The sequence below is a fragment of the Perna viridis genome, chromosome 6 (assembly GCF_037379345.1).
Source record: "Perna viridis isolate PV_CMFRI_1.1 ecotype Kerala chromosome 6, ASM3737934v1, whole genome shotgun sequence".
Taxonomy (NCBI): domain Eukaryota; kingdom Metazoa; phylum Mollusca; class Bivalvia; order Mytilida; family Mytilidae; genus Perna; species Perna viridis.
In genome coordinates, this window is record NC_142450.1 from 14,785,041 (window position 1) to 14,811,901 (window position 26,861).

Genomic DNA, 26,861 nt, shown 5'->3' on the forward strand with positions numbered 1-26,861 from the left:
GGCCAAAGTCCAAGTGAGCCTATGCCATCTCTTAATGTCCGTCGTCGTGGACAAATTTTTAAAAATGTTCTCCTCTGAAACTACTGAACTGACAGGTTTTAAACTTGGCATGATTGTTTCTTAGGGTGTTCTGCACAACAATACGGTTGAATGTTTGATCCATGAAAAAAAAACATTGTCGCCGTTACTAAAAGTAGAACATAGGAGTCAGATGGCAGTTTTTGCAAATAACTCAAAAACCGTTGCCTTTAGCAAATTTCTGGCTGAGTAATACTATTCAGCATCATTAGACGGACCTACGCTATGCCAAAATTTTCAAAACGATTGGTCGACTGATGTAGGAGTTACGGCCCCTGAAACAGTTTTTTTGCATTTTTCTATGTGCAACTTTGAAATTCTTCTCAAAATCCACTAAACAGAATTTAATGAAGGTTGGCATATATGTGCCTTAGGGAATCCCAAATTGATCGTTGGGATTGTTGATTCATTTTCTGTCTGGGTAAACTTGTTTAGCATCATGAGAAAGACCTATGCGAAATTTTCAAAACCATCCATTGACTAATGTAGGAGTTACGACCCCTGAAACAGTTTTTTGTTGTTTTTTTTTCACATGTCCAACTTTGAAAATCTTCTTCTCTAAAACCATTTAAGATCATTGAATGAAAATAAGCATAATAGTTCTTTAGTCTATTGTGCTTAAACATGTTTTTTTAATCCGTCGATAGATATGGCTGCCTATACTCAAAATGGAACTTACGGGTCATAAGATAGGTTTTTGAAAAACAAATTAGTACGATTTAGTACTTTTGGTATCATATCTCATTAAATATAAAAGGCAGGATTATATAACTGGAGTAATATACGGATACATTAGGATATTGAATCAGCATCCAAATGAAGTCTGCAACCTATATTTTACATTTCATTGACTGTATTAAAGTTTACTTCTGATCTTATTTATGGGCAATAATAAGTAGAAACTTGTTGACTATAAATTAAAGTAGTTCGCATTTTACAATAATGCAATTTATTCTTAAATGCCACGACAAGATGAAATGTATAATTTTAGGTTACTCATGTTTGGTTCTCACATAGTTTCCAGACAGCTACAAGTAATAGATGTAGGGTAACAGGCCAGTAAAGAAACATTTGTTATTTTTAGCTCCCCTTGATGAAGGCCAAGTAAGCTTATGCCATCACTTGGCGTCCCTCCTCATCGACAAATTTTTGGAATTCTCCTCCATTTGATAATTGTGCGCAAAATGACTGTTGGGATTTATGATCCGTGAAAAAAACATATCCGCCATTACTAGAAATAGAACAAAGGTGTCTAAAGGCATTGTTTTTGAAAATAACTAAAAAAACTGTTGCTTTTAGCGTAATTCTGGCAGGAGATAATATTGTCAAGGATTAAGAGAAAACCTCTGCCGAAATTCTGCAAACGATATTTACAACTGATCTAGGAGTTATGACCCCTATAAAAGTTTTTTTGGCATTCCTCGTATGTACAACTTTCAAAATATACTCCTCAAAAAACACTAAAAATAAAACAAAAGAGTCAGAAGGCAATTTTTTTGCAAACAACTCAAAGGTTGTTGCCCTTTTTTTGGAGGGTTATATAGTTAAGCATCATAAGATTGACCAATACCGACATTTTTGAAACGATTCGTCTACTAATGTAGGAGTTATGGCTCCTGACACAGTTCTAAATGTTTCCACATATACATGCGCAATTTTGAAAATCTTCTCTAAAACCATATAAGTCCAGTTAATGGAAATACAGCAAGTCAAAAGTTGATATGTTATTTGTATTTGACCATGAGGTTAAAGGTCAAGTTCAAATATCAACCAATCTAGTACGAGGCGCCTCACCTTGAGAAAACATAATCCCATACCAAATATCAGATTTCTAAGTAAAAAGACAAAAGAAAATTATAGCCCGGACAAAATTTTGTACATTTGGCCAAAATTTTGTATGTCATTTGTCCGGTACAAGACACTTTGCCCCGAGAGGATATACCAACATACCAAATATCAGAAGTCTAGGTCAAAAGACAAAAAAGTTATGGTCTGGACAAAGTTTGTATGAAAAGTGTTAAGAAGAAGAAATGTCTTTATGGGGGTGATTTAAGGTCCAAATGAGCAAAAAACAAAGATATGCTACATATTTTTATTTTTGATATGTTTCAGTGGAGAACATCTACTACACATCCATGCATACATTTAATTAATATCTTCTTGCTCGTGTTAGCAAAACAGGTCTGAACATAGCCTATTTTTGTATATTTCAAATTGTAAAAAAATAAGAATTTTGGGTGCTATAGTGACCAGATCCAAACCACTCGGATTGCTTTGTACTTTATTGAAAATTGTTTTCCATAAGATACACTTCATTAATATAATTTTAGTTTGGTAAATTTCTACCATTAGATATAAAAAAAACAACATTCAAATTGTGACATTTTTGTGATTATTAGGCCCTAAATTGGTGGTTGCTAAGGAGTGGTTGTTGCTATGGTAACGGTGAAAATATTTTTTATTTCTTCATTTTATTCATTGTTTTTCTTATATATCCAACTGATTTAAAGTCAATTTAAATAAAATATCTGACATGAATAAATCACTTTCAGTGAAAATTGCACGATTCTTAGGCGGACTGCTACTTAAATAGTCTTAATTGTACAAATCACGAAATAAAAGAACTGTAATCCTGAAAACACAGTCCTTGCAGATGAAATCTACTTCCCTGTTATTCTTTACGAATCTGTATTTGAAAAGCCTTTCACTTTTATACTCATATTTTCCATGTTTTGAAAATAACTTTATAACTTATCCATTCCAAAGAAAAGGCGAACAATTGGAATTTCATTTTTTCCTCAACTAGACATTAATAAAACAGTTACGGATCAAATGGAGGTGGGGTTAGGGGAGATTTGTACCATCTTTTGTTGGAAAGGAGTTGTCAATTTCGTACACACTTTTTGCAAAAATTAGCAAATAAAAACCTATAACCCTTTTTTCTGGACTTATTTCTATCTTGATCCGATCTTGATACATGTGTTTCAATTGTAATTGATTGGACTTTGGAAAACTCATTTTTTTTTTTTTTTTTTTTTTGTTTAAGTGTAACAAAAGTGTAACAAATGATTCCAGTGTACAAGTCGTGTACTTGATATTCAGCATTATGATATAGGATTACATGTGTAAGACTCGGAAGTGCAATGCGGACGCAGAAGTGTGATTGTTGCGCTGATCTACTTTAATAAACATTGAGTACGTTATGTGTGTAACGCTAATGCGCGAAAGTTGATATAAACGAAGACGTGGAATGGCGTTGATACATTTAGTACCCCATTCAACGCCATGAAATTTTATGTGCATAAGTTCGTATTGATGTTACGGAGAAAACTAACGAAGAATTGTTAGACAGTAGAATGTTCTGCAAAAAATGCTGAAATGATTCTATATAGATATAGGTTATGAGGAACTTAATGGCACTTTAAGCGTCCTGTTGAAGTTTGAATAATGGAAAATTCAAAGGAGCGTTCTATACGATCTCTCGATTTAATTAACCCGTTTTTACTTTATTTTTCACAGATACAGTTGATTTCAAATGAATGAAGTCACGAAAAAGAAGTGATTCATTTAGGTCAAAAAACAAACAGAATTTTTTTTTTAAATTTTGATGTAAAACAAAAAAATATTACATCAAAATACATACATATATATAAGTAAAGTGGGAATCCTTTTATGTGTGTCACCTTTGCTGATGTTTTATATGACTAAGTTGACTAAAGGCTTTATGTCAGCACAGAAAATCATATTCATAAAATATGGTCAATTAGGTTTTACGATTTTGCCCTATTCCTAAATCAAATTGAGGTATTTAACCAGAAATTGTCAATAATTTTGTGTTTTGTCAATTTAACAAATAATAGCATTAAATTGTCAAAACGATGACCAACATCTCTCATTCATTTACAATTGTATTATAAGCGTAATATGATGCAAATGTAACCTGCCAGGGGACCAAGTTGTATATTGGCATTTTGGAAGATTAATCAGGCTTTTTTTATAGTAAAATTACATTAAGTAGACGTAGTTATTTTTTTCATAACTTCACGAAACCGTTTTTTTCTATTCTACGAATAGCTTTACATTCAATGTGTGTTATCAGAGGATGACGTAGAAAATAATAGCAGTGATATGACTTATACTGCTACCACACTCTCTAGAGAAGAGATTGTGGAATCCATAAATCTGTTTTATCCTCTTTTGGTCTCTCCACCAAAGGGGTGATTTACCGTCTATGTACTGGCTTCCTAAACTCAACAAGAATCCATAAAAACAACGTTACATAGCTGGATCTGCAAATTGTACCACCAGTCCTAATTCAAATCTTTTAACTTCTATACCCACAACTGTCAAATAGGGTCTGCAGTCCTCCAACAGCACTTGTTACTCCCATAGTGGTATTAATTCAATGTGGATCCTGAAAAATTCGAAAGATCTTGTGGAGACTATCCGTTCAAGGCTATTATCAGAATATAATAGCATTAAAAGCTATGATTTTCCAACACCGTATACCTCTATTCCCCATACTCAGTTACAATTCCGACTTAAAAAACATTATATATCGTTGTTTTTTTTTGTTTTTTTTTTCAAACAAATACGGTACACCTAGATACAATTATATAGTTTTTAATAGAGATTCCTCATGTACAGAAGAAGATATTTACCAAGTGCTGGAATTTTTAATCGACAGCATGTTTGTCCAGTTTTTCAACAAACGGTCGGCATTCCAATGGGAACAATTTGTGTGCTCCTCTACTTGCCGACCTATTCCTACCGGTGCACCTGGTCCGTGCTCCCAGTTTTTAGTGGAGTCCGAGTTGCTCATTTACTTTTGTTACTTTGTATGTATGATTTTAGTTACTTTATGTACTTTGTTGTGTATGGCTGTTTTCCGTGTCTGGTCTTTGTCCCTGGATTACATTCTTTTGGTTGCCGCTATAACATTGGTTCCCTTGATTACCCCTTCACTATTATTGGGCTGATCTGATCCGAGGTAAATAATATCATTTAGCTGGATCCTTTGATCTCAGTTTCCGTTGTATGGGTGGCGTGTTTTCTTTGGACAATCCCGGTTTTGGGGATTTGATACATCGCATCTACCCAGGGAACTTGAGATAAGGGATACTACGGACGCTATGGGGTCAGCCTCATGTCTTGATGTGCACTTAAAAATCGATGGTAAGAGAAAACTATCGACCAAATTTTACGACAAACGTGATAACTTTTCATTCAGAATTGACAACTTTCCTTTCATCTGTGGCAACATCCCTTCAGCACCTGCGTATGAAGTGTTCATATCACAACTCATACGTTATGCCAGAGCTTACCGAAACTACGTGGACTTTTTGTATCCCGCTAGATTTCTAACAAGTAGTCTTCTGAAACAGGGTTATGTTGTTATAAGATTGAAGTCATCACTACAGAAGTTTTATGGTGGTCATCATGAGCTCTTGGATCCTTGCCGTGTATCAATCTGCGCCATGGGGACTAATTTGTTCGACTTATCATAGTTTTCCTTTCCACTTTCATCTGCCCCGGACTTGACTTTTTGTGAGCAACTCGATGGGTTTTCAGGAGTAGGGGAGAACGCTTGCCCTACCGGTGCACCTGCTCCTTGCTTCCAGTTCTTTTGTGGAGTCCGAGTTGCTCATTTGCTTTTGTTGCTTTGTATGTATTATTTTAGTTCTTTATGGTCTTTGTTGTTTATGTCTATTTGCCATGTCTTGTCTTTTTCCGGTGTTACATACTTTTGATTACTGCTGGAACCTTGGTTCCCTTGATTATTCTTTATTAAAGATTAAAAACTAATAACATCATCACTCCGTATGACTGGCTGCCGGCCGTGATTTCACTACACATTTAAATGTTATCCATTTGGGTTACCTGTATACCTTCCTCAGGTTTACAACGGCGACAACGGCTAGAAAAACGACATTGTCATACCATTATTCAACCGCAATGACTTGTGGTCAAATGCAAACAATAAAACTGTATCGACAGGTCGAATCTTTGATACGTAACTATGATCGTTTAAGTTGTTCCGTGTTACCTATTTTTAATACAATATGGTGGCCACAGGTGAACAATCTTGAATATTAAAATATTTTGCAGCTATAAACTCCTCAAGCTGGAAACACTAAATGCATTAAAATTGTCATGCATTTGCCAAAATTGCATTCGGAGCTTATTGTATTGTTTTCTCTTAAAATCAAAAGCGAATTTCATTATCATATTCACCTTCAGTCAATGTTATAAAACGTATATCAAATTATCAAGCTAATATATCACTCAGTCTCCAGATCATTTTCTCATCCTTATAGAGGACACGGATTTATAGAATTCTCAAATTGAGATTTTCGTTCATCTTTTAGTTGATCTTAAAAAAATGGAATCACAAACACATATTCGTTGATATTTAGATATATGTAATCGGGCCTAGGTACCATTGGGTAGATACTTGAAGTAGAAATAATTTTAACTATTTTACCTACAATTTGCCTTATTTAAAATTAATTCTATTTTACATCCTTGACTGAATGCCCAGGAAAGGACTGAAATACAAATTTGACAGTTCGTTTTTTTTTTACAAATTAAAGACATAATTTATATTTGTATTCTTCATTAAAAGCAGCTTAAATTCAAGTTGAATACTATAAAGTTATGGTTTATGCTTTTTCAAATTTTGTAACAGGAAAATTGATTGTAGCTAAAATTGTTATTCTACGGTATATATAGCAGCGAACATTCTTTCCGAACAAACCAATAAAAGTTTGTTTTCTTTGCAGAAATATATTGTTCTTGGATTTCTGAGACCTGCTGAATCTGTTTTCACTTCCTTGTAATGTTTACCATTCGCAGATATCAGCACAATGTTCTGTGATTCAAGTCCAGCTACAAAAATATTCCCATTAAGATCAGCTGTTACCCCACTTGGCTTTTTCAGAACAGTTTCATTACGGAAGCTCCAGTTCAATAAACCTTCGTGTTTGAAGCACGATACACTATTTTCGTTCCAATTGGAATAGTAAATTTTATTCCTAGATGTTGTAACATATGACTGAAAAATTGGATCATTTATATTAAGTTCGGACACTACGTTTGTAGCAATATTTAGTTCTTTTATTTTTGCTTTGTCCGTGGTGTATATGAGGGTTCCTTCTAGTTTGGAAATCCCAAACGCGTAGCCATTTGCCTTTGTCTTCGATTTAACTTCCTTCCGGTCAATATCAACAAATGTTACAGAATCATCGTCGGTGACAGCAATCGTTTTGTTGTCAATTAATGTTAGATCATATGTCATTCGGAGCTGCAATGTTTTTGTGACACATCCATTTGTGTCCAAAAAGTACAGACAGAAATCACCAGTTAGAAGTATGCCCTTATTTGGTAGCATGATACATCCAGTGATGCTGATTTCATTTGGAAATCTGATTCTCCGATGAAGTGCAAGACGCATAGTGCTGATTGGTCGACTAGTTATGGTGATCATGTGTTGTGTCTTCAAAGTTTCTGTTTTGAACATTCGCGGACATGGTAAGTGTTTAACCGTTGTCGATGCCAGATTTAAATCGGATTTCTGCAGCGAACTCAAAAGTGGACTTTCATTGAAAATCAATCTTGTTCTGTTAAACTTCCCTCTTGATTGAAGATCAACTATATTATCTTCAGTTACTTTCAGTTTGCCATTTATATGTTTGGAAGCTAGAAAAAGCTGAATATTTGAAGCATATTGTGTCAACGCTGTGACATTTTCTTGAAATTCCTTCGTTTCTCTATGATGTTGTGAAAGTTTTTGAATAACGCCCTGCGTTTCTGCCTCGTTTATCGAGTTGGTATTCCTGACATCTGTAAGCAACTTGTCGAGTTGAGTATTTAACCTTATTCTGATTATTTGGATCTTTGCTTCTATCTCATTTGCTTTTGATCTGAAATCTTTCATTTCTTGTTTTTTCGAACAGATCGCATCTTCACAAAATGTTACGATGTTTTTCAATGTTTCCTCGAGCTTCTCTATAGCAAATGAGTATCTTGTATTCTCAAGAAAATCATCTAGTGCTGGAAGACCCTGACAGTTTGTATGTTTTGGATCTATACACTTACGACAACACAACTCCTCATGGGTTACACAATAATTTTGGTAAGGTGCTGAATGACGTTCACAGTTCGAACTCAATTTCCTTGCAAATTCAGGTAATTTTCTGTAGTTCTCGATTGGTATCACGACATGATCACGTGTTATTTTTCCACCACTGTGATGATCATTGCAAATGGAGCAGAATGGGTCATCACATTCCGGACACCAAAATTCGGACTTCTTTTTTATTCCACGATATCCGCATGGACCACAGTGTTCCATGTTTATTTCTGTCATTTTTTTCCTGCAATTACATTTTTGCATAAGTGTAACAAATCATAAAAATTAACGAAAAAATATTATGCTTGTGTAACAAATAACCAAACACTGAGAGCTTTTAAATTCAAGGCTCAAAACTTAAGCAGCAGTCTTTGTGAGAATCCAACAAATTCTGTAAAATGTGATACACCTAAAAAGGCTACATACATGTGTTTTTATTTTTGCTTTATAGGTCTATATGATGAAATGTATAATTATTCATTTCTATCTGCCTGCCCTCTGGAGATAATCCACATGGAAAATTCAATAATTTCTATAATTCGGAATTGTACAGTACATTCTTTATATTTTTGATCACTTATGAACAAGGGTTCAATGAGGAGCCACATGTAATTTTCTGTTTACTAAATTATTTTAACAAAATATCATAAATAAAAGTATGTAGGCTTTCCAACCATGAATCACATTTTGTATTATTCTTAGCTGGAGTGCTAATTGATCGCTATTTGTCGAGTATAAATTGTCTTAAATCATCTTACTTACATTTTTTCCTAAACTAAAATGGATTGCCACTAAAACGTTATTTCTATATTATAATTAAAATGCGTTCAGACTGTACTTCAAATGGGCCAGCTCATTATTTTATGCCATACTTAGAACCTCCTATCTACTTGTGGTACTTGATAGCGTCTGCTGATTAAAGTTTTTTTTGTGATCATCAGGGTTGATAATTCTAGTAAAGCATAAGACTCCTACCTCACCGGTGCACCTGGTCAATGTTTCCTGTTTAATTCCAAGGTTAATTAATACATGTTCTCGTTTTGTGTGTCTTTTTTCTTTATATACTCGTTATCGTTTGATTATGTTCTTTTGATAACCGTTCGAATCTTGGTTTCTTTGATTTCCATTTCCCACGAATCAGGCTTAAACAATTCTCTCATCAGATGATCAATCTGATTGTCAAATACTACCAAACCATGTTTGGAGAAATCGTCGAAATATGTAGTATTTTCTATAACATCGCCTATCTAGTTGTTGTTCTTCGTTGTTTGTGATTGATCGTAATGTCACCACGGGGAATATTCTTAAAATGAATGTACCAAAGTAAAGTTTATGTTTTTAAACTTTTTAATGGTTGTAAAACAGTAACACCTATGCAGTTTTATGAACCGTAATAAGACATTCATATATATAGATTGTTTTTGATTTTTGATCAAGTTGTGCAAATAACCATCTTTTGGGCAGTTTACTCTTTATGAACCGCAAAAGGTCTGTGAACAAGCCTTAATTGACCTTTAAGTTGGTAATGCAAGAATAACTTCAAAACCTCAAACATCAAAATAATCCTTATAATCTTTGTTGTGAATGTCACTCGGCGGGGCCCCGTGCAGGTCCGGGTGTTAAAAGAATAGGCTTGCAGCAGCGCTAAGCTTGTCGTAAAAGGCGACTAAATAGTGCTCAGAAACCTAGCCGGGGGCTATGGCGCTCTGCCCACAGAGCAACTGGGATGTGTGACCCAGGTGGTGGAATGGGGTACCCCTGGCGTGTTAAATGCTGGGGTTGTCAGGCTATAATACGGAAAACCTGACCGCAAACCATAGTGGTGCACCGTGTTGGGAAAGATGCCACGTTCCTTGCAGGTTAAAGAACCCTACTGTGGTATTTTCCCGGAGTAGGAACCATAGGGCTCCGCCACAGGAGGCTAAATTGCCCGACCCTACCCACCTCTCTCCATTTCCAGTGGCAATCAAAATTTGTCGACCCCATTGTCCTTGTGTCCCATCCCTTTTTCATTTCATCATCATTTCATGTTCATTTTATCATCAATTTCATGTTCATCGTCTGAATATAGCTGACCGAAATATTGCTGCTCGAACGTTAAACCCCAACAAACAAACAAAACAAACAAATCACTCGGCGGGTGTTTCTAGAAAAGGAGAGGACGCGTACCCTACCGGTGCACCTGGTCCATGCTCCCAATTTTTAGTGGAGTCCGAGTTGCTCATTTGCTTTTGTTATTTTGTATGTATGATTTTAGTTACTTTATGTTCTTTGTTGTGTATGTCTGTTTTCCATATCTGGTCTTTGTCCCTGGATTACATTCTTTTGATTACCGCTATAACCTTGGTTCCCTTGATTACTCTTCCATGTCTGGTTTTTGTCTCTGGATTACTTTCTTTTGATTTCCGCTAGAATCTTAGCTCCCATGATTACTCTTTCTAATCAATTTCAGTCAGAGTTAGGATTTGCACCTTCATCAAAGTCTCATTTAGTTTGGAATTATTTGAATTTTCGAATATGGACTGATCAACTCTAATGACGTCGCAGTATCAAGATAGTTATGGAAATAACCTACCTTGCGCATAAAAGTGGTTAAATTATATATTATAATAAACTTGGTCAAATGCAACACACATTATTAAAGAACTGAATTAAAAGATGAAGAAACAGTACGCCAATTATGCAAAACTGCATTTATTTTTAAGTCAAGTCTCGTTTTTTAAGTGTCTTGTAAATATGTCAACAGTCGCCTCCACTTACATGTAAGTATTCACATGACATATTTATTCATTTATTATCAATCACTATTGAAAGGTATCCGGATTATTTGTAGCAGGTCGACGGTGCTATACTGTAAATGTACAAATGGATTCTCCTGCTCCATGACCGAATAAGTGTTAAGGAGGTAGACCTGAGGTAAGGGACACAACTCTTACAAATTATCGTTACGTTTGTGTTCACCATTTTAAAACAATTCTATGTAAGCATCAAAGTAACTTGGACTGATTTCATTCTGTTTCAAAGGAAAGCTTGAAAACTTTGGTGATATTGAATATAATACAAACATATCACTGATTTCAAGAGTTATGCCCCTTACCCTAGGTCTACCTTCTTAAGTTATCAACGAATAAATATTTAAATTGCTGTTCAATACCAAAGTTTCCTCATGAAATCCACACAAAGCTACGTAGGTAACCATCTTATTAAAGTGTGTTTACAAACATAATCTAACGTTCCTCTATTTATTAATGTCATATCAATTATAGAGTTTGTCATGGGAAGCTCCCGATGGCGTATTTCTAGCCTCTTTATTTTTACAGTAAATATGTCAAATTTTAAAACTTACCGTTTCAGTGTAAACACAATGGACGTTAATTTTAGTTTCGGTTTACAAACTGGGTCAGATATGTGTTATTTACAGAAAATCATTACAAAGTCACATGCTATATATACGATACGATAACTTTAAGTGTCTACATTTTTTATGTGTATTGATGTAAAAACAAGTGCATCATTTTACTAAATGCATATCAAGAGGTGATACTTATACTGATTATTTTTTCTGCTAACGCTTTGAAATAAAATCACGGCTGTCATTTGTACATCGAACAAACTGCTCATGAAGAACAAGGTAAAAAAATAATGTGCGCGTAATTTGTTATACAATAACGCTTTAATGTCTTAAATAGAGTGAAACAGAAATCTTGAAAGGAGAACTTCCAGGCTGTCCCCATGTAATACCCATGTATTACCCTATCCCTTATCGCCATCATATGGAGTTAACATATGACACGTGGTTCAATTTGCTCGTATATGTAACATTTTTTTTTTTTTTGTACAGAATAAAACCCGAGAAATGTCTACATTAAGGTTTTCGATATAAGAAGCTTGTAAAGACAGTCACAACATTTTTCAAATGATACAATGAACTCATTTTCAATTATAGTTGAACTAATAAACAATGACGGGTATCTCTAACCTATATTTCATGGTAATTTTCTTCACAAAGGCTCTCCCCAAAATTATCTAACCGCTGAATAGGCTGATTCGTAAGGAATATTTTGATGATTTGTTGTCAAATCTTAAAAAAATAGCATTTTTAGATTATTAACATTGATTCACTCTTACACAGAAACTAACACACTACATTTAAAAACTGTTTTCGCTGACAAAGATTGTGTCCTTATTACTTACGAAGTACCGTAATTCTCAATCCTCATGGTATGAAGTGGGATTGACACTACACACGGTGAGGGCATAATTTTTTGTAAGTTTAACTAGTCTTGAGCTGGTATGTCAGTTAACTGTTAATAGTCCTTTGTTTGGCCATATGTGTATCGTATAATTAGATAATTTATTTCTGTTAACAAGGACTTACAATTTTGCGAACTAATTTTTATGTGTGTTTCATTGCGTAATCTTTTCTCCACAGTTGTCAGATTTTAAATTGGGGCGGGAGTTGTGATCACAGCAAAGTACCAAAACCCCGTCGCATGTTTTGCGCCTGTTTTTAGGGCAGGATTTTATGGCCTCCGCATATTTGTTTCGTTTTTACTTTCAGTTTCCTTATAAGCTGCTGGGGTATTTGGGAGCAACTATTTCGCTGTATCTGTATATAATAATGTTTTGGGGTCAGCTGTAGCATGGCCTGTGTTGTGAGGTTTACCTAGTCATTCATTGAACATCAATGAGTGGCCTTGAGCTTACAGTTTTCATCCCGGTGGGGTTGTTGTCTCTTTGACATATTCACCATATCCAATCTCGTTATATCATTTGCTATTTGTGTCTTTATTATGCCATTACACAAAATTATAGCGATTTTTAACGAGAGGGGGTTAAACATGAAGCTCACTGCCCCAACTCAGATCCTCCAATATCACAACGTTTGATTTAAGATTTTGGCAAATTTGGGTCAAGCCCATGAGATGTATGAAATATTAATAGTCTTACATTTTGTTTGTTGACAAGCTTTCCATTTCGACTAGATTAGAAATTCTAAAACATTCTTTGAGTTTGTACAGAAAAGAAATAAGAACACCACAATCAATCTCTTTACGATATATTACATTGTCACAAATCATTTTATGTCTTTTTTTTCGTTTTGCGGCGAGTTATTCTAAATTTATATTGATATTTTTACCAACATTTGAAGTTTTAACACACTTTTTTTCCTATTAACTCATATGACGAAATGGTACATAAATGATTCTAATCAACATGCTTCGCAAGGTGCAGCTGTTTTCGACAACAGTTGGGGTAAGTATGGAGACATCATTATTTTTAATATTAAACACAAACCAACGACCGATTCATGTTTCCTGTCGACGTGAAGCATTCAGGGTTTCAATCAGAAAAGAAAGTTTTGTTAGATCCTCATTCCTTAACAGCTCGAGCTACAACACCCTCATTCAGAATTTATGTAGTGGTATGGCATCTTTTGGTGTAATTTGTTTTTAATTCAAAGTGATGCATTCACCTGTACTCAAATATTATCAGGACGGGGACATGTTTGTTTTAGCTGCGTTTTACCCACTTCTAAATTTCTAAACTGTTCACGTCACAACCCAAGACACTAATTCTTGTCTTATATTTGTAGAATGGTACCTGGTGGTACAATGTTATAAAGGTCTATATACAATGTATCAATACGCTTGTGCTCCAATTATACACTTTTATAGATATCATTAGCGGAAAATTCTTTTTTAAATTGCCTAAATTGCATCAAATAGGGAAACTCATTTGAGCCAGTCTACCTGTTTGTGTATTTCATTGAAAGAGTAATCAAGGGAACCAAGGTTATAGCGGTAATAAAAAAAATGTGGCATTTACGAATTTTGTCAAACGAATTGTTATTAAGGATGCAAATTAGTAAATGTTCGTAAAAATTAATTGGTGCAAATAAAACACAGGGATTTAAAACATTGTGACACAAAATAACGCAAAATTGGCGAAAACGGATATGACTGTAAACAGACCAAGGCGTCCAGTATCACCAAATGAAATTATTTGTTGTCCTTATCTCCAGTGTTTTATATGGTATCTGTATTAATTGGTTTGCTATATTGTTTATGTAGATTGTCTTTGCTACTTGTTTTTCAGTTCAGGTCATGTTTTTTTTTTGTTTTGTGTTGTTTTTTTCACCTGTGCGCATTATCCCACTGCTGACGCTTCGGTCTTTGTTTCCCGATATATGAAACATAAACACGTGCATGCTAATGAATATCTGAAAAATAGATGTAGACAGTTTATTTTCAGATTTTTAATTAATGACCACAAATATAACACATGCATACATACATTTTATTTTATTATCTAAGAACACTAAAAAAATTAACTTTGACATAAGTAATTAATAGTGTGTTATAACTCTCCTTGAAATGAAAACAAAGTAAAATAAAATATAAATATAAAGATCATACATGTACACTAGAGGTGTGAAATGTAACTTGTGTACCTTTACCATACAGACAGAAATGTAATATAAAACAAAATATTCTCCGTAATTTATGAAAGCTTTAAAGAAAAAAATGAATTTTCGCGAAAACATTTTTTTTAATAGATTCATAAAAAAAAATAAAACTCAGACTTCTATCATTTCTTTAAATGACATATTATGTTATTGTTTTTAAATAATAGTAATATATTTATATGAGATGATCAGATGTTACTTGTGTACAGCATAAAGAAATTTGCAATACTCATGTGATTGGTACTTTTGTAACTTGGACAGGAGATTTGAGAAAGGTGTCCATACTTGGTACAAAATTAACGGTTAGAGAGGAGTTTTTCTCCAGGCTCTTCCCTGAGGTTAAAATAGTATCGGTGAGTTAGACATCGGTTTATCAAAAACATGTAGCATATAACACGGTTAGAAAATTATCAAACGTATCAAAATAAATATTTGGTCGTCGAAAATGTAATTTTATGAATCTATCTAAATTTTCTTTCATATCTACATAAATGAGGAGACTAAGAAATCTTTCAAAAATAAAACAAATCTGAAGTATAAATGTGTATTGAGTATATAACTCAACGATAAAAAAAATCTCAAGTGGTAATCTACCATTTACCATCTTTCTATTTAAATAAATTATTTTGCCCTATTCGTTTAATGCATTTTACCTGTAAAATGGAAGACGACTGGTTTGAAGGTTACTTGAAATATGTAAAACGGGAAAAATCACATATAATTATCATTTAACTTTCACATAATTATATAATACTATATCATACTATGATGCTGGTACCCTTTAATTGATACCTAATAGGAAAAAAAGTAAAACATGTATACATAAAAAAATCCAACATGGTCATTTTATTTCGTAGCTATCTGACTAGGTCGGCAACTAACCATCTACACTAATCAAAGCAATACAACGTAATATAATCATAACATATAATGTAACATACAGTTTTTCGATTTATACATATTGACAACCAAAGATGACTGGTTTTGTTATATAAGATCGTTATATAAAAGCTTAAAACAACAATTTTTCAAGAAATCTCTTATAAGAACATTTTTTAAATATATAAAAAAGAGCAATATAATACTGACATGGGAATGACGAGTTTTATTTCCTGTGATTTCTTATTAATCAGACCCTTCCTTTCGATGCATATTTGCACATAATAAAAGATCGACTTGCTTATATTCAAATTATTGCACGAACACTAAAGGTCTACGGACAACTACGACATGGACGACGGCGCCATACTTATAAAAAAAATTCTTGCAGTGTTAATTAACATCTGCTGTTTAACACGCCGACATTTGTATGATAAAATTTAATTTAATGACAGCCAACTGAATATGAATTTTTATAAATATCAATAAATGAAATAACTAAGAATAAGTCTTTAAAGAATTGTAAAACCTTGATAAATACAATATACACGTTTTTCTGTGAAGCTGATTGTCATAATTTATCAAAGTTTATCATAAAAAGTTTAATAAACTTGATTGCATGAATCTACTATATATTTACATTACACCAAATGTATTAAGAATAAAGCCAAATACATTCAACAATTGAAAACGTTTAAATAAGTATTAAAGGTAAAATGAACTTTTAAGATTTTGTGAAGAAAAAAAAACGGTATAGAATTATCGGTACAGGATAATGATCATGCCCTTAAACTGACATCCTGGTAAACAAACATACGATAATTCATCTTAAATAAACAGTAATTTTTGGAATTTCTTCTTGGAATGTAGACAAATATCTTTGAAATGTCTCAGTCTTTCCAAAGACCTCCTTGGTCAAAGACATATGCATCGTGCCCGTGCGTTGTCTGCCTCAATTGCAAGCTGGACGTCCCTGAATCGACAAAAAAATCTCTATCGAACCATGTTTTAAAGAGTATACTAGCGGAAATCTATAGAATATTATCAAGGGACAAAGACCAGACATGGAAAACAGACACACACAACAAAAAACACAAAGAACAAAAATAATACATACAAAGTAACAAAAGGAATTGAGCAATTCGAACTTAAAACGGTAAGTATGGACCAGGTGCATCGGTAGGGTAATCCTCCTCTGCTTTTCTTGAAACACCCAACGAGTTGCTCATAAAAAGTCAAGTTCAGGGTAGACAAATTTTGTAACGACACAGTGACGTCATCAACCGTTTTGGCAGATTTATAATTTTAGCTTTGATACTAAAATTAAATCATAAGGAATGACTGTCATATCTTTTTCGGTATATTTTCAATAACCTCAATGCCCGTAGGGCACACTTAAAATAACCTTCCACACAAGTTATTTAATTTACACCACGTGATTGAGGTTATTTCCTCATATACCAAAATATATAACAGCCAGTCCTTAAACGAAGCACTTTCCGAAGACCCTTATAAGTTATGACTTCGCAACTGTTAAATTACTTTACACCATTGTATATCATTTCAAAAACAATATCGTTTCAAGGACTTATTTTGCCCCGATCAAAAATTAGCCGTATAATATGGGGATTATATTAAATATTCTGAATTGTTTACTAGGTGTAGGATCCAGGGTTTCATTTTACGGGGATAAAAATAATTAAAAGCTGACCTAAGCGGAGGAAATATTAGGAGGTAAATATCTAAATTTCTTCTACCAAGTATATTTTCCACTTTTAGGGGATGGCGTACACCGGGTCACCTCCCCGTCCCTATGAACTTTAAATGTATCACATAGTACTTAATTAATGCTGGTGTCTATGATCTTTTTCCTTCATACTCGTGTGAACGAAATTTTCATAACCTGCTCATTGTAAATGGTATGTTCAATGTTACATTAATTACAGTAAAACCTGTCTAAACCAACCTCCTTTTGGACTTTGAAATAAGTTCGGTTTAGACAGGTATTTGGTTTACTAAAGTTAAAATATATATATCCTAATTTCGGGGATTTGATACATCGCATCTACCCCAAAGACCTTGAGATAAAGGATACAACAGACACTGTGAAGTCAGCCTCATATCTTGACCTACACTTAGAAATCGATGGTAAAGGAAAAGTATTGACCAAACTTTACGACAAACGTTTTGACTTTCCATTCAACTTTCCTTTCATCTGTGGCAACATCCCTTCAACACCTGTGTATGGAGTGTTCATATCACAACTGATACGTTATGCCAGAGCTTGCCGAAACTACGCAGACGTTTTGTATCGCGCTAGAACTCTAACAAATGGGCTTCTGGAATAGGGTTATGTTGCTACAAGATTAAAGTCATCACTACAGACGTTTTATGGTCGTCATCATGAATTCGTGGATCGTTATGGTGTAGCCATCTGCACCACGTTAACTGATTTATTGAACGGGTCATAGTTTTCCTTTCCTCGTTTGTCTACCCCGGACTTGACTTTTTATGAGCAACTCGGCGGGTGTTTCTAGAAAAGCAGAGGAAGTTGCTCATTTACTTTTGTTACTTTGTATGTATGATTTTAGTTACTTTATGTTCTTTGTTGTGTATGTCTGTTTTCCATGTGTGGTCTTTGTCCCTGGATTACATTCTTTTGATTACTGCTATAAACTTGGTTCCCTTGATTACTCTTTGAATATAAACATATTGTCTTCTGTCAAAACATATTTTGAATGAAAATCTTACAAAATGTGATTGATTTTATAATTAGAGACACAATCGACATACGAATGTGAATGCGGTAGAATTATTTCAATTCCGATTAATAATGAACATTAGCTGTGAATAAACACTTCCTGTAAGGGATACATTTTTGTGGTTTATTGTTATTTCCAACATAGTTTTGTTCATAAGGTTGAATTCGTGATTTATTGAGTAAATCCGACGATCCACCTTTTCAACGGAAAATTGACAAGATAATTGAAGTTGCTGTCTTAGTCATAAGAACAATAGAAATTTCGAATTCACAATATTAAATTTTCCTAATCCAACATGTCACCTAACTATTGGTATGGCAATTTTGTTTCCAGAATTTGTCTTAGGTTTCCTTGCTTTTTGCGGAAAAGACCTTGCACTGGCTTCTCGAAGGAAGTATTGCAAAAAACAAGATTGCTCACCTTTTTTTTTTTTTTTTTTTTGTGGGGGGGGGGGGGTCGGGCTGCCTGTTGCTTTGAATATTTAAGTTGTTTTTTTTTTTTATTCTTGTAAGTTTAGACTATAATCTTTATGATTTCCCCCTTGATTTCAATCTTTCAATCTTAACAAACATAGTAAATAGACAACAGACATACTATACAGCAGAATAGATAACTTTGTACTGTAGGTGTATAACTGGAAGACACATTTTAAACTTCAACGTGTAAAAGACATCATATTTAACTCTTATCAGTGGCGTATCTAGAAAAAGAGGGACTTCTTGGCTACACTTTGGTAATATTTTCTCAAAAAATTATGTAAAATATTTACAAAATATTTTTACCAAAACGGTGATTAAACCCCCTCCCAGAATCCTCCCCTTTTCCCGTCATTGCTTATCGCCACTCATACAAACAGAGAGATTGTACAAATATAACACTCACCCATGTGTCTAAAATATTCATTTGACTTACCTTAGGCTCGTAAACTGTTTGATCCTTAACTCCAAGAGCATTTACAGAACCATTTTTCGTATACGCATCACAAGATTTACTTCCCTGTAACATTTATTCAATGGTTAAAAATAATTCACACTGCGGCAAAATTTAATGTTTGGACCTGGGAATTTTGAATTTTCACATTAAGACCTTTAAAAAAATCGTATATAAAATTTCTAATAACTAGAAGTTTATGGCATATCATAAGGATATCTATAACCCGACTTCTTAGATATATGTTAACCAGTCATGTTTCGCACCTTAAATACAAAAAATACCAGTTTTATATATTGTAAATTTCGATATGCTGTACACGTGTTTCAAGGAGTAACCTCTCATCAGAAGCATTAAAATCAAATATGTAGGAAGATCATAATCAAAATATTAGTTGTATACAAGAAGTACTCATAACCAAATCTATCGAAAGAGGAAGCCAAATCCATCACTGAGAGGTTCTACCATATGTAATGTAAGGAATAAAGCCTTGATGTTTTACGTATTTTTAAATTTGGAATACTGCAAGATTTCATAAATATGAAAGATAAAATGTGATATTATTCGGGGTCAGGCAAGTCTGACTACTGGGTTGGTGAATACCCTCGGGGTCCTCGGGTTAAACTTATAAAAAGCTTCCAAAAAATGTACAGCATAAAATGTGAACTTCACTGTGAAAGGTTGTTTTTTCTAATAATCAAAACCCTTCATTAAAAAGTAACATAACTGTGTTCAAAATTATAGGTAAAAGGGAGAGCATCTTTATCCTAGCCAATTATGTTTACTGACAGTAACATTGTTTATATCAATTCTCAAAGATGTGAAGCAAAAGCAGGGATTTATTGAAAAGTAGATGTATTTTTTTTTAAAGGGACTCACATCTAATTTGATTTATATTTCTTAGACCCCATTTTCCCCGATAAAATCCAAAGCGAGTTTATCATTTGCATACTGCATGATTCATCAAAGAAGTGCATTATTTCTTAAATAACAAACAAATCAAAAATCTGTTGAGCAGCACAATTACCGCATCATAATTCAGTAGCTGTGAAAGAAATTAAATAGTAACGTCCTTTCTTAAGTCATCAATAACCACTTTCTGTTAGTCAATATAATAAATTGACACGAACAAAATGAACTAAAATAGTAAGCCCAATGCTCTAAGGTTAATTACTGTTTGAAAGAGAAGGTTGTAAAATATCATGATAGGTCACTGTGTATTTTAAATTACTGTCGTCTGCTGCAGCCAGTGGTTTATCTCATCTTAACGTTACACCAAAAGCGGAACACTGAGTCACGAATACACTAACCACTGTTGCACACAGCTTTGTGGTCTGATATTGACATATAATCTGTATTTATGAATGAAATTACATTCCAATGGTTCGAAAACATGGAAATTAAATGTTATATATATATATATATATATATATATATATATATATATATATATATATATATATATATATATATATATATATATATATATATACTTTACAATATTTAAACCTGTTTTTGTGTGTTGGTTTGTTTATTTTGAACCATAACAAATTGACAATTTTCTGGTATTATTTTGTATAAGTGGACACCATATCATATAATATCAAAAGTAACAGAAAAAAATATTTGTTTTCCTTTCCTCGTTTGTCTACCCCGGACTTTTTAAGAGCAACTCGGCGGGTGTTTCTAGAAAAGCAGAGGACGCTTACCCTACCGGTGCACCTGGTCCATGCTCCCAGTTTTTAGTGGAGTCCGAGTTGCTCATTTACTTTTGTTACTTTGTATGTATGATATTAGTTACTTTATGTTCTTTGTTGTGTATGTCTGTTTTCCATGTGTGGTCTTTGTCCCTGGATTACATTCTTTTGATTACCGCTATAACCTTGGTTCCCTTGATTGATCTTTTATATTTATTTTTTCTTTAAATCTATTATGGAAACTTATGTTGGAAATATTGGACTGATGATAAAGAAAAATAACTGAAAAGCATTGGGTCCCCTCTTTTATGTGACTGCCCCTTCTTGATCCGCAAATTGATGAACATTAATGCTCACTAGATGCTAACCGAACTAAGAATACATTAAGAATGATCCCCTGATGATCAAAACAATTTTACTTTAATTGTAATCTACTTGGGATAGTTCATCAAAATACTCGATAGTAATGATATAAGTTCAACATATATGTACTATGGATACACTTATAGACACACATGAAAATTCACACTATCGATCAATGAAATTGATGTTTGTGATTTCCCTTTATCAAACTTACCTTACAATCAGATAACAATACAGCTAGTCATATCACAGTAATAAGTAAACATACAATCAATATTAATCCACTTCCAAATATCTGTTTATGATATCGAGATAAGCGTGTTCTCGTTTTCTTGCAATTGTTGCACATTTCACCATCTTGAATTACATTATGTTTATTATGTGATAAATTGGTTTCATCAGTCAATTTGATACCTGATGTATCCATATCCGACATGATAACTAACTTCATTCATACTGGTACTTCCTAAGGAATTTTCAATTTATTCATTTATAAATAGACAAAGGAATTCTTATTCTATTTTTTGTTTTTATATTCTAAATAAATGTATAATACTTTTTGATTTTTTTTAAAATAATGTTTTTAAGTACTTCTCCGTTGAAGAATCAGGCAAAATGTGTATAAAGTGTGGCACATGAAGGGAAAAAATGCAGATATTTTATTGCATTAACCAAGTATTTATACCAAGCAATTGATGAAACATGTTATGAAATATCCTACTACTTTGACATTGTACCAGCCATTGTTTTATCGAGTAACGGGGTATTTTTTATCCAGGTCGCATGATTTTTATATTAAATCAAGCAAATTTGGGAGATAACATATCAATATCTAACTTAATTCTACTGTCCTTACAGATGCTATTTAACATTTTCTTTCGCCAAACTAATACAAGTGTTTGAATAACAATCACGTCACAGTAAAAAACAAATCAATCTTTCCTGAGTTCTTTTTCCGTTTTACTTTCTTATTTAAGGAAATGATTATAGTTTAGATAAACAGGAAGAGTATGTGCATATCTTTCGCCGTTGTTAAGTGCCATTGGCTATTAAAGAATCTGATATGCCCCAAAAAACATCCTTGATCGGATAATCCGAATCAAACCTAGATTTTCTAAGATAGGAAAGGCAGTCATTATCTTCTTGAAACAGACGAAAAATTGCTTCAAATATGGTTAACTTCATAGGTTATATGTAAAGTATTCCCACTTCTATAAAGTTCTAAATTATAAATTAAGAGATAAAAGACATTCTTGGAAGAGTAATCAAGGGAACCAAGGCTATAGCAGTAATCAAAAGAATGTAATCCAGGGACAAAGACCAGACATGGAAAACAGACATACACAACAAAGAACATAAAGTAACTAAAATCATACACACAAAGTAAAAAATGTAAATGAGCAACTCGGACTCCACCAAAAACTGGGAGCATGGACCAGGTGCACCGGTAGGGTAAGCGTCCTCTGCTTTTCTAGAAACACCCGCCGAGTTGCTCATAAAAAGTCAAGTCCTGGGTAGACAAACGAGGAAAGGCAAACTATGACCCGTTGAATAAATCAGTTTTCATGATGCTGATGGATACATCATAACGATCCACGAGTTCATGATGACGACTGAGCTGAGCTGAGCATTGAAGCTGAGCATGAGGATAAAATGAATATTATAGTATGATAAAACTAACGCTGCTCTTTTATATGGAAAATGCCTATTCCATATTTATTGAGTAAGAGTCTTACATCAATTATGCAGAAAAGTAAACGTTGCAGGGTCAGAGAAAAAATTGGCCTAGAGATTTATACAAGGTACTCAAACTACATGTTTTCGTAACCGTTAAGTACTACATAAACTGTATGTACTTACTTTAAGCGTGTCAAATACTTTTGGAGAACAGTTAGGATTTCCACTTTAAATTAGTTATTGCCATAAATGTTTCATGTTTCGTTATGAAATGGTTAACTGTCGTCTAAAATATTAGTCGTCTCCACACAGAAGAGCTCAAATATTTTACAGACTACATAATTTACGCACAGATAAACTATAAAAGTTCGGGGGCGGTCTTTTGTAAACATCACATACTACATCTATGTAAACATATTGTGTAAAATAGCAGGTTTATGAATTTCTATCAACAGTAAGAACTAACTAAAATAAAATGTCCTGTTACAAATATTAAAATCTGTCTATTGAAATGTAAGGAATGAAGCCTTGGTGTTTTACGTATTTTTAAATTTGGAATACTACAAGATTTCATAAATAGGATAGAAAAAATGTGATATTATTCGGGGTCATGCAAGTCTGACTACTGGGTTGGTGAATACCCTCGGGGACCTCAAGTTAAAGTTATGAAAAGCTTCGAAAAAAATGTACAGCTTAAAATGTGAACTTTACTGTGCAAGGTTGTTTTTCTAATAATCAAAACCCTTCATTAAAAAGTAACATAACTGTGTTCAAAATTATAGGTAAAAGGGAGAGCATCTTTATCCTAGCCAATTATGTTTACTGACAGTAACATTGTTTATATCAATTTTCAAAGATGTGAAGTAAAAGCAGGGATTTATTGAAAAGTAGATGTATTTTTTTTTAAAAGGGACTCACATCTAATTTGATTTATATTTCTTAGACCCCATTTTCACCGATAAAATTCAAAACGAGTTTATCATTTGCATACTGCATGATTCATCAAAGAAGTGCATTATTTCTTAAATAACAAACAAATCAAAAATCTGTTGAGCAGCACAATTACCGCATCATAATTCAGTAGCTGTGAAAGAAATTAAATAGTAACGTCCTTTTTTAAGTCATCAATAACCACTTTCTGTTAGTCAATATAATAAATTTACACGAACAAAATGAACTAAAATAGTAAGCCCAATGCTCTAAGGTTAATTACTGTTTGTACGAGAAGGTTGTAAAATATCATGATAGGTCACTGTGTATTTTAAATTACTGTCGTCTGCTGCAGCCAGTGGTTTATCTCATCTTAACGTTACACCAAAAGCGGAACACTGAGTCACGAATACACTAACCACTGTTGCACACAGATTTATGGTCTGATATTGACATATAATATATATTTATTAATGAAATTACATTCCAATGGTTTGAAAACATGCACATTAAATGTTATATATATATATATATATATATATATATATATATATAGGTGTGTGGTCTTTATAGGGGTTGCTTACTTTTCACTTGCTTTTTACAATATTTAAACCTGTTTTTGTATGTTCGTTTGATTATTTTGGACCATAACAAATTGACAATTTTCTGGTATTATTTTGTTTAAACGGATACCTTATCATATAATATCAAAAGTAACAGAAAAAAATATTTGTTTTCCTTTCCTCGTTTGTCTACCCCGGACTTGACTTTTTTATGAGCAACTCGGCGGGTGTTACTAGAAAAGCAGAGGACGCTTACCCTACCGGTGGACTTGGTCCATGCTCCCAGTTTTTAGTGGAGTCCGAGTTGCTCATTTACGTTTTTTACTTTGTATGTATGATTTTATTTATTTTTTGTTCTTTGTTGTGTATGTCTGTTTTCCATGTGTGGTATTTGTCCCTGGATTACATTCTTCTGATTACTGCTATACCCTTGGTTCCCTTGATTGATCTTTTATATTTATTTTTTCTTTAGATCTATTATGGAAACTTATGTTGGAAATATTGGACTGATGATAAAGAAAAACAATTGAAAAGCATTGGGGCCCCCTCTTGTATGTGAGTGCCCCTTCTTGATCCGCAAATTGATGAACATTAATGCTCACTAGATGCTAACCGAACTAAGAATACATTAAGAATGATCCCCTGATGATCAAAACAATTTTCTTTAATTGTAATCTACTTGGGATAGTTCATCAAAATACTCGATAGTAATGATATAAGTTCGACATATATGTACTATGGATACACTTATAGACACACATGAAAATTCAAACTATCGATCAATGAAATTGATGTTTGTGATTTGCCCTTTATCAAACTTACCTTACAATCAGATAACAATACAGCTAGACATATCACAGTAATAAGTAAAAATACAATCAATATTAATCCACTTCCAAATATCTGTTTATGATATCGAGATAAGCGTGTTCTCGTTTTCTTGCAATTGTTGCACATTTCACCATCTTGAATTACATTATGTTTATTATGTGATAAATTGGTTTCTTCAGTCAATTTGATACCTGATGTATCCATATCCGACATGATAACTAACTTCATTCATACTGGTACTTCCTAAGGAATTTTCAATTTATTCATTTATAAATAGACAAAGGAATTCCTATTCTATTTTTTGTTTTTATATTCTAAATAAATGTATAATACTTTTTGATTTTTTTTTTAAAATAATGTTTTTAAGTACTTCTCCGTTGAAGAATCAGGCAAAATGTGTATAAAGTGTGGCACATGAAGGGAAAAAATGCAGATATTTTATTGCATTAACCAAATATTTATACCAAGCAATTGATGAAACATGTTATGAAATATTCTACTACTTTGACATTGTACCAGCCATTGTTTTACCGAGTGACGGGGTATTTTTTATCCAGGTCGCATGATTTTTATATTAAATCAAGCAAACTTGGGAGATAACATATCAATATCTAACTTAATTCTACTTAAAAAAAAAGTCATGAAATGGAAGTAACAAAACGGAACTGTCCTTACAGATGCTATTTAACATTTTCTTTCGCCAAACTAATACAAGTGTTTGAATAACAATCACGTCACAGTAAAAAACAAATCAATCTTTCCTGAGTTCTTTTTCCATTTTACTTTCTTATTTAAGGAAATGATTATAGTTTAGATAATCAGGCAGTGTACGTACATATCTTTCGCCGTTGTTAAGTGCCATTGGCTATTAAAGAATCTGATATGCCCCAAAAAACATCCTTGATCAGATAATCCGAATCAAACCTAGATTTTCTAAGATAGGGAAGGCAGTCATTATCTTCTTGAAACAGACGAAAAATTGCTTCAAATATGGTTAACTTCATAGGTTATATGTAAAGTATTCCCACTTCTATAAAGTTCTAAATTATAAAATAAGAGATAAAAGATATTCTTGGAAGAGTAAATCAAGGGAACCAAGGCTATAGCAGTAATCAAAAGAATGTAATCCAGGGACAAAGACCAGACATGGAAAACAGACACACACAACAAAGAACATAAAGTAACTAAAATCATACACACAAAGTAACAAATGTAAATGAGCAACTCGGACTCCACCAAAAACTGGGAGCATGGACCAGGTGCACCGGTAGGGTAAGCGTCCTCTGCTTTTCTAGAAACACCCGCCGCGTTGATCATAAAAAGTCAAGTCCTGGGTAGACAAACGAGGAAAGGCAAACTATGACCCGTTGAATAAATCAGTTTTCATGATGCTGATGGATACATCATAACGATCCACGAGTTCATGATGACGACTGAGCTGAGCTGAACATTGAAGCTGAGCATGAGGATGAAATGAATATTATAGTATGATAAAACTAACGCTGCTCTTTTATATGGAAAATGCCTATTCCATATTTATTGAGTAAAAGT

At 33.3% G+C, this 26,861-nt stretch overlaps 2 protein-coding genes across 3 annotated transcripts; both read right to left on the reverse strand.

The window, feature by feature from the left end:
* Positions 1-6,202: 6,202 nt before the first annotated feature.
* On the reverse strand, positions 6,203-11,628 carry LOC148613787 (uncharacterized). Its single transcript, XM_088587380.1, has 2 exons — positions 11,556-11,628; positions 6,203-8,453 (listed from the first exon to the last, which is right to left on the reverse strand). Exon 2 carries the CDS (start codon positions 8,444-8,446, stop codon positions 6,791-6,793), a length of 1,656 nt encoding a protein of 551 aa, XP_088443506.1. The 5' UTR covers positions 8,447-8,453; positions 11,556-11,628; the 3' UTR covers positions 6,203-6,790.
* Positions 11,629-14,495: 2,867 nt separating this feature from the next.
* On the reverse strand, positions 14,496-25,581 carry LOC148613788 (uncharacterized). 2 transcript variants are annotated; one of them, XR_015923456.1, is made up of 3 exons: positions 21,524-21,758; positions 19,232-19,315; positions 14,496-16,530 (listed from the first exon to the last, which is right to left on the reverse strand). XR_015923456.1 is itself a non-coding variant. In XM_088587382.1 (3 exons), exons 1-3 carry the CDS (start codon positions 25,536-25,538, stop codon positions 16,510-16,512), a joined length of 342 nt encoding a protein of 113 aa, XP_088443508.1. In that variant the 5' UTR covers positions 25,539-25,581; the 3' UTR covers positions 14,496-16,509. The 2 variants fall into 2 exon arrangements, 1 of the variants encoding a protein (XP_088443508.1); XM_088587382.1 differs by lacking the exon at positions 21,524-21,758 and adding an exon at positions 25,302-25,581.
* Between the last annotated feature and the right edge of the window lie 1,280 nt (positions 25,582-26,861).